Raw genomic sequence first — 9,450 nt, 5'->3', positions numbered from 1 at the left:
TCCACTTCCAGAAAGGGTCCACTGAGGCTATTCCTCTTGGGATTTATGGTAAGGGAGACGTCTCTAATGAACAAGGCCACAGCACATACTCCTCTCTGGAGCCCCAACTCATCCACCCACTCACCGTTTCTCTTTTCCGTAAGGGAAAAGAAACCATTCCAATGGCTAAGGAGAATAAGGATAACACACAAGCATGTTTCTACACATAATTTTTATTTGTTCTGCAACAATTCACATTTTTAATAGTGCTTCCTGACCATATACCAGCTGGCTCTTCTGTAGTATGGGCAATAAAAGTAGCAATTCACATTCAAGGGGGTTGGTATCAGCATCCCACACCGCCAAGGAGGAGTAGAGACCATCTACGGGATGGGGGGATGCCGTCTAGGATCGAAGAGGCTGTAAGGATAGCAAGGAGGAAAGCTTGGGCGAAGGAAGCCCCTTGCATTTGCGGAAGTCACTACTATCCCTAAGTGGCAGTCACGCTGGCCTTGCCGGCTCCCCATGTTGTGAGTGGGGGGAAGGGAGGAGCTCTTCCTATCTTAGATGTCAGGTTGGGTGGGTGCCTGTAAGGAGAAGGAAGTGTGGGGACCTATCTGACAGACCAGCACCCAAGCTGGTCAGATGAAGCTTCCTCAGTCCTCAGCCACCATTTCTACCCTCTGCATGACTGCAGGAGGGACGACAGCTTGTACTGTGTCTAGCAAAACGGGAAAATTATAGTCAAAACAGCCTATGTTAAGTTAGTCTGTAAACACATCACGAAGAATGTAGGGATGTATGCTTTCCTAGCTTCCTCTTACATAGTTCTGGGACTCACCCAGCATAAACACAATCTTCTACCAAAAAGGATCCCCCCAGAGCAGGTCCTCCGTAAATGACCTTGCATTTTATTCCTCTACCTAAAGTGGCTGGCTTCCCACAGAGCCTCAACATGGTAGAGAACGAAGTTTAGGCATAGATGGCTCAGCCCAGGCCACAGGACCACAACCCAAGCTTTAGGTATTCAGTTGACTATAGATTAGTCCTTAGAATTATCTACTAGGCCAAACAAGATCCTAGGCTCTTCCACCCAAGTAGATTCAAACCCTAGAAATGAATCTAGAATCATCCCCATCCTCTTGGGTTTTCATCTAATTAATTGTTTCCCCAAGTTTACAACAAGCTGGACCCACACGTGCTTCCCAAAGTATTGAAACCAGATTTGCTTTCAGAGACTATGGCAAGGGGGTTTCCAAGAAACATCGCAGGCCAATCTGCTAGTGCTACCAAACTCGTGTTATGTCATAATGCCAACCAGTGGGCAAGTAATATACATCCCTTTAAATCTGGGATCCCTAAATTTCTGTAATCTCTAAATTTTCTGGACTCCCTTTATTAACACAAGCTAAAAACACAAAGGCTCAAGCAAAGACAGAACCTGAGTTGCACTCGGGCATGACCTATCAAAATTATTCAAGAAGAAAAGCAGTTCTTCACCGGCTAACGTGGGATTTTCTGCTATACAAACAATGACCTAGAAGTTTAGAAGAAAACTTAATAGAAGTAACATATGTATTGAAGAAGGAAGAAATAAGCACTGGAAGTAATTCCAAAGAACTTAATTATAAAAGTTATAATATTTACATGGGAATTTTCCCAAAATACAGTGCTTCCAAGGCTCTACAAGGAAGGAGATGTGCAGGCAAAATGGTTGCATACTGGACTCAAGCAAGAGTAAAACTCCAGAAACAGCTTTGCTGTCATGCAAGCAAAGCAAAAATATCTCGGCAAGTGAGAGGCGATAAGGAGGATGCCCCATAGGAGATGCTAAGAAAGCAGAGTAGAGATGAGGCAGGGATAAGGCTACCCACCTCAATCGTTCCTGACTTCACACACATAAGGACCACACACGCACAAGCACTCCTGACGTTACTGCCGTGAAAAGGTCATGATGGGCAGGGCAGAACAATCAAGACCACATGATACCATTGTTAGAGGTCGGTCCCCAACTATACTACTCTGGCTCCCCTTCTGACAGGAATATGGTGGTGGTTATGGTAACTAAGAATATAGAGATGGAAAGTGTGAGGAGGGAGGCTCTGTATGATAAAGTCCTGGATGGCTACCTCAGCCCCTCACTGCCAGTCTTCTCCCTGCTGTTAAAGTAGGGAAGAAGCCAAGGTACAGGTGGTGAGAGAATACAGAGGGAAATGACAAGTGGCCCTGAATATTGGAGGCAGGGCACCTGACATCTCAAGATGACCAAATAACCCAGATGTATTTCAGAAGGACAAGAAACCGGGTCCCTGAAGCTTAAAACAGACCTAGAAAATGTTTCATCACAATACTAATACATACACACGCGTGGCATGATGCAAAACAAAATGTTCTGGGGAAGAACTTCACTGGAATTTCCCAGTAAGAGTTTATAAATTAGACATACAAAAAACAACATGGAAGATTCACATTTGCATACTATCCACAGAGTGCCCAGAGGGGGTTAACGCAGGGACTGAAAACGTAGGTCAGATACCCCAGCCAAATGGATGGTGCTGTCATCAAAGAACTCTGATGCGCCTTCCAAAGTGCTATGCAACAATTGCGCAGACGTGGTAAAATGAGGTTGAAGTCTTCCTTCTCTCCAAAGCACTGACTCTGCGCTGATGGGGGAGAGAGAGTACCACCCTGCTCACTTCTTCTGAGACTGAAGATTCCATCAGACTATATCTAGGGGAAAGAGCACAAGCATCAGAGACTTTATTTTTTTCATGGTAGAGAACTGGAGGAAACCTAAAGGTCAGGCTATTCCTCTACTTTTCTGTCCTTTTGTCTAGCCCCAGTAGTTCATAAGTCTTTCCAGAAAGGTCCAAAAACTTTACCTTTTTCCATGACAAACTCATGAACACTGAACTAGACCACAGTATTTGAGGGGTGGGGGATTAGCATTTTGAGCAAGATAATTCTCCGGAGTAACCGCCACAATCACTGCATGACGTTAGCACCACGAGGCCCAACCCAGAAAATTAAAGTAGAAGCCACCCACCTCAGTCACTGAGACCGTGAAAACCATGAGCCCACATTTCCAAATGTCCCCTAAGGGAGATGGTACCATCCCCAGCTAAAAACAATTGAATATTTCTGAATGGTCATGAAGCACCCTAAGAAAAGAGTGCTGCTCTAAAACAACTGGTTCTTGACACCCAAGAAGACTCCCACTCTCCCTACCTTCTAGAGAACAAAGTCGGAGTTGGTAGTATTTGCCCCAAACCCTCAGTGGTAACCAAGTATTTCTTTCAGAAGCGATTCACCTGGTAGGGAAGATCAACAAACTTTATCCTAGAGAGGAATCTTCGCAGCTCCCCGCGGCCAATTTTGGGGGTGGTATCCTCGAGTTGGACCACCTGGCCTTCCATCAGTGCCCACCGTAGACTGAGCTTGCTGACCACCAGGGGTGCTGGGTGGCCTTCGGAGCTGGGCCCTGTTGTCCTGGTAACATAAAAGGCATCTTTCCAGAGGTCGTTAATTCCAACTGAGGAAGGACAAAAACAAGAGCAATTAACATAAAGACCAAAAACTTCTGCTAACAGGAGAGTGGCTCGGTTCAGCAGCTAGATTCATTCATTCATTTACTCTTTCATTAATTCATACACAAAGTTTATTGAGCACCTAATAAATTCAGGGCACTGAGCTAGGCAGTGGGTGCACAGTGGGAATGACTGGTGGCCGGCAAACCAGCACATTCCTCTCGGTCTCTGAACCTTTCCTTCTCTGAAGCTGTTTCCAAGAAAACCCCAAATCAGGAAATGAGGATATGCCAACTCTGGTGACAATTTGGTAAAAAAGTGAGCACGACAAACTAGAACTTCTGAGAATTCCTGGACTGTCAGTGCGTGGTCACAGAAGCTATGTGCCTCCCCAGTGCTTATTTGGCCTCATCCTTAAAACAGGGATCATAAAAATGGTCTGCATTCTTAATCACCATCATTTAGCCCTCACTGAATAATATTTGATGCTAATATTGAGAAACGGCTCATTTAGATCCAATCACAGGATTCTCCCCCACCCCGGCCCCCCACCACACACACAGCCAGCAGGCCAGTATGCCTGCAAGTTCCAGATCAGGTGTTCTTCCCGATATATCTCAACAAACTGAGAGCCACAATCATTGGCTTTAACTTCAAGGCAAATGAGTTTGTGCACAGTGAGCCAGTCTGTGAATGGCAAGAGAACACAGAAGTAAAGGAAAAGGGGCCAGTCTGGTCTTCCTCTCCACAATACCCACAGCAAGGACTACAGACTTGCTTAGGCCAGAGAGAGGCAAAGGATCTCGGTGGAGGAGACCATCAGACACTTCCAGACCAGGAGGTGGCAGTGGCTGAGTTTCCAGAGCTTTGACCACCTGAATCACAGGACTCCAATACAGGATCCAGATTTTGCTGTATGGTATTATTTACATACATATATAAAGCTGAGGAATACTTCTAAAATGTTAATAGCAATTATGAGTGGTCAGATTCCGGCAAAATTTTTTTTTTCTTTTTCCTTTGATTTTTCTCTTGGCAGCCACTTCTACGCAATGGCATGTTTACTTGTACTAGTCAAAAGAAAGCCTCCCACTGATCCTAAACCAATATCCTGGGGACAACATGCTACCTCCATCATATCCCTCACAGTTAATTCTAAATCCTAAGCTCTTGGAGGGTCGGGAAACCAGTCTTATTTGTATTCCTAGCACCTGGCATGGTGCCTGACATACAGGTGATGCTCAGTGAATGTCTGCTGAAGGAGTGGCTGTGGGAATCACATCCCCCCAAGAACCTCTGGGACATGGGGCTGCACTGGCCCTCGGCTTTCAGGCCTATTCAGAGAATTGGGTCCTTAGCCTGTGAGCCAAGTGCTCCTCCCAGAGGGAGCACTCCGGCCATGGCCCTAGGCACCAGGACGCCAGGGAAAATGCATGGGAGTGCTCAGCTGTCATTTGAAAGTACACATCCCTCCGCTGGTAGGACGGTGGTACCCTCACACACACACAGCCAGCACATCTCCTCCCCTCGCTGTGCACGCAGTCCCCACTGTCACTGGGACTCACCCTCTGAAGCCGTCACTGTGCCCGTGGCATTGGCCAGATCGAGAAGAAGAGAGGGGAATGCTGGGTGCAGGAGGTAGAGGTGGTGAAGGCTGGGTGGCCCAGTTCCCGGGATGGCGTCCTGACAATGAGAAGCAAAAAGGAAGAACGCAGGTAACTCTACGTTCCCACATGTGAGGTCCTCGGACGAAAAGGGCAGAGGGGACAGTGATTACTCACTCCTCTCTGATGCTATGACCTGACCCCAAATACAAGCATGTGTTTGAGAAAAACTCCCATATAAAAACTCCACATATTTCAAAGGGCTCAAAACAGACTAACCACTAATTTCTTCAAACCACTAGAGCTGGAAAATGCCCTCTCCCTTATGAGAAAAAAAAGAACAGAAATGTGCATGCCCCAGGAGAGAAGTTTGATGGGGCGGCTCCCAGTCTTCTGCCCGTGGAGTATTACAACATCTCTTGCAGTAGGTGGGGCTTTGTGGAGACAAAATGTATGTTTGAAAAGACATCTGTCTCCTCTCACTGGATATTAAAGCCAATTACAAGTGTCAAGCTCAAATCCACAAAACTCTTCTCAGTTCCTGAGATAAACAGAGCATTGGCCACACAGAAGCAAATCATTAAAAAAAAAATTCCAAGGCCCAAGTGTCAGTCGTCTTTGCAGAAGACATGCACATTGGCCCTTCCTTTACCGGTGTGACTTTTGCGCAAGGATGACATTCCATTCTTGCACGTGTGCAGCCATTCGGTTGTTAATGCACAAAAATACCACGGATGGGTTAGTAAATAACTGCTCTACCAAGCTCCTCGAGGACCTCCCCTCCCCTGGGAGCATCCTGGGGCTCTGCTAGTGGAGGAAGTGGAACCCCATATTCTTAGCATAAGAAGTCCACTGAGTGAGGAGAAACACAGGTGGGAAGCTTGCAGCCACGCTCCCACCACCACACAGAAGAGGGCGTTTTCCACACACACGCTCAGGAGCCCAGGCTTGAGAGGACAGACCTCTGGCTCTGTCCACGTGACAAGCAAGGAGTCAAACTCCCTCCTCACTGCCTAGGGAATGGAGCCCAAATTCCTAGCCTGAAAACCAAGGTCTAACGGCATTTAATCCAAATCTGCCGTTTCCAGCCTCTTCCTACAATTATTTACCTGCCCACCCATGCTTCAGCAACCTCTACTGCCCTTGCCCTCTCTAACCTCTGCCAACCTATTTCCCCCTTAGACTGTCTAACAATCCCTGCAGCCCACTTCCATGCATTAATACAATTCTCAGCCTTAGGTCCCACACCTAAATGCCACCCCTTTCACAAAAAGCTCTCTAACTGCCCCAGACAAAATTAATATCCTCTCCTTTTGTGCTTCCACCTAAACCTCTTATTTGTGCTTCCTTTGCGGCATGTGTGACATGCCTTTGTTTTGTGGTTATTTATAGACACTTACATTTGAGAGTCACTTGCTCTAATCCCCTCATTTTATTAAATGAGGAAACCGGGAAGTTTAAAATGTTAGGCAAACTATTCGTGGGCACACGTTGGGGCAGAACAGAATTAGGACTAAAACCTAGATTTTGAGTAAATCTGATCCTCAAACTGGAACATATTAGCATATTCACTGACAGATAAAGATCATGAGGCTCAGAAAAGTGAGGTGGCTCGTCCAAGAGTGCACGGTTGATGAACTCAGGACTCTTCATCCTTTGGGGTCCCCCCCCCATCTGGGGACCATCTGCCTTCTCCTCTAGAGGACCAGCACTCTTTCCAGGCTATCCTTAGGTCCCTACAGAGAACACGGCATCTGGCGCAGAGTGAGTGCTGGTCAAGACGTGTTTAATTGAACTCATTCAGGGTGGGTCTTACCAAAAACTCCCAGGCACCTAATACAGGTGGCACCCTGCCTCATCAGCCCCACTGAAATGCTGTGTATAGCACTTAAGACATTCCAAAATCTGCCTTCTGGGCATAGGACCTTCTCTCCCACACTTCCCCCGGGTAAACCCTCAACCTCGGCCTCAGCCTCGTCATCCTCTCCAACTGCTTGCCATCCCAGCCCCACACCGTTTCTGCAGGCTCCGTTTATTCGCCTCAAAGCCCAGCCTCACCCTCCATGAGACGTCCTCTGCCCATTCCACACCAGTCACAGTTAGTTCTCTTCGACTGTGGCACAGATGGATCATCTGGAAATCTGGACCTTGTGGCTTTAGAAGACCTATCCTTTATCTAGCCTCCCACTGTCAGCAGCCAGCAGCCAGGGGCTGTCGGCTTGCACAATGCTCGGCCGAGAGGAAGGCCAGGGCAAGCAGCGCTCAGGAGGAAGCAGGGTCTTGCCCTGCCTGCTCGAGTGCTGCTGTGATCCACCCCCGCCACCCGGAAGCATGGCGGCTCCATGGACCCCAGCAGGCCCAATCAGCCCAGCAGAGCAGTTATCACCTCACCAAATGACAAAGGCCCCCACCCCCCAGGCCCACTTACAGAACTGGGAGTTACCGTCGACATCCCCTCGGCCCAGAAGAGGAAGACAGACTTCTGATCTGAAGTAACCGCCGAGGTGGTTGGCGTTTCCTTCATGTGGCAGGGAGCGTTGTAGGTCCAGGTAACAGAGCCCGAGTCCCCATCCACCACCATCATCTGCAGAAGAGGAGCCTGTGAGTACAGCCCGTCTCCAGAAAGGCAGCAGGCCAAGAAAACACACAGAGCAAAGAAAACCCGAGATGTGTTAACAGGTTGAGCTTATTACATGTGAACAAACTGGGTGTTCGGAGAGCATTATATAAGACCTAGGGACCAAGCCCCGCTTTTCAGCAGCCGTTGTCTCCATTTTGTAGAGTGTAAAGGATTGTAGAATTCTCCAGTGGGAAGGAGATGTTAATCATCTGATCCACCTCTCATTCTCAGGGTGAGAGGGTGGAGGCCCGGGACAGGAAGGGACTCAGATTGTTCAGGGTCTGTGACAGTGCTCCGACAGAGAGCGGCCCTTGGAGGGGAGCACCTACTCCCGCTCCTTCCCTCCCGCCACTGCAGCCACCACTTTAGGGAACAATGACTAAGTGGACGCAAGTCCTATGGGCTGTGCTAAAAGCTTTCTGGGTTTGATGATGTCACGGCACATGTAGCTCAGCCCCAGGGTGGTCTCAAATTCAAAAGAGCACATCTAAACAGATGAACACATAAACTAAGAGATTCACTTAGTTTACTTAGATTTACTCCTCAGCTGCGTCTCTCAAAGGAGAATTAAGGGGCCTGAACTCATCATCCCTGACACACTGCTATCTCCTTTTCACCCCAAATACCTCATACCTCACGGTTTTAGAGCCTCTTCTCGGCCAAAATCCACAAGAAACTCCCCATCCACCTCTAGCCCCTGTCTTTATGGCCCTTCTCCTCAAGGGTCTGTTCTTGGATAAACGGAAGGACTGTAGCTCTGGCAACAATCACTTCCCTATTCTTCCAGCCTCTGGGTCCTGCCCTTCTTTGTCCGTGCTCGGACTCTGCCTCATGGAAGGTCCTGGAACCACACAGAGGGACAAACTCCCCTGAGCCAGCAGTTCAAGATTCCCTCCGGCAGTCTGAGGAAAAAAGTCTTGAGACACCACACTAAAAAATTTTATCCAGTCACACCTACTATTTAGCTGTCATAATAACCCTATGAAGATAGGTGATACTCCCACTTTATAAAGCGATGTAGAATCTGCAGTTGGGTGAGATTATGTAATTCACCCAAGGTCACTAGCAAGTAGTGGAGCCAGGATTAAATTCCAGGTCCAAACCCTCAGCATCTCAGCTCTTAAGCAAGCTACATATCCCCTTCTCCCTTAATCCCGCTGGAATGCCCATGGAAATTCCAATCTCTACCTGAAATCTTTTTGAAACACAACCAGACATCGCTTCCTTCCTGGACAGCACTGCTGGAACTGCTCCCTGAAGTGATGCTTCTGTCATCGGCTCTGTCCTCCACTCATGACCAAATAACCCTACTGCCTCCAATACATCACCTAAATTCTGCAGCCTTGCTTTTCAGGGCCCTCCATCATCAGCTGAGCTCACTCTGATCTCTCTGGAGGAAATACCCCTTGGCCTACCCTTATATACCGACCCAGCAAACCACTTCTCTGCTCTCATGATTTGAACATCTCACCTGCAACCAACATGAAGCACCTCTTGACTCCCTGCACTCTATCTGCTCCCCACGTCCCCATGGCATTGTGCAGACCTCCTTTACCTACCCACCACGATGTGGTAGGGCTGTGTGCATACAGGCACCCCAAAGACTATGAACTACACAAAACCAGGACCTTGTCTTCATTACTGCTGTGTCTCCACAGATATCATCTGTGCATCTGGCACGGAACTTGACAGATATTAGAGGAGATGATTAAGTGTTGTG

General features: G+C 47.9%; 1 protein-coding gene across 2 annotated transcripts in view; it reads right to left on the bottom strand.

Annotated features, from left to right (window-relative positions):
• Positions 1-196: 196 nt before the first annotated feature.
• FAM234B (family with sequence similarity 234 member B) overlaps positions 197-9,450 on the bottom strand; it is a 35,276-nt gene continuing 26,022 nt past the window's right edge. For both annotated transcript variants that reach the window (XM_030321833.2, XM_032593913.1), the window contains exons 10-13: positions 7,539-7,694; positions 5,072-5,189; positions 3,291-3,511; positions 197-2,709 (exon numbers count right to left, since the gene is read on the bottom strand). In XM_030321833.2, coding sequence (XP_030177693.1) covers positions 2,704-2,709; positions 3,291-3,511; positions 5,072-5,189; positions 7,539-7,694 — 501 coding nt within the window. In that variant the 3' untranslated portion in view covers positions 197-2,703. The remainder of the gene's footprint in view (positions 2,710-3,290; positions 3,512-5,071; positions 5,190-7,538; positions 7,695-9,450) is intronic.

The sequence above is a fragment of the Lynx canadensis genome, chromosome B4 (assembly GCF_007474595.2).
Source record: "Lynx canadensis isolate LIC74 chromosome B4, mLynCan4.pri.v2, whole genome shotgun sequence".
NCBI lineage: Eukaryota > Metazoa > Chordata > Mammalia > Carnivora > Felidae > Lynx > Lynx canadensis.
The sequence above is the reverse complement of the archived record's forward strand: the minus strand, read 5'-3'. Positions and strand labels throughout refer to the sequence as shown.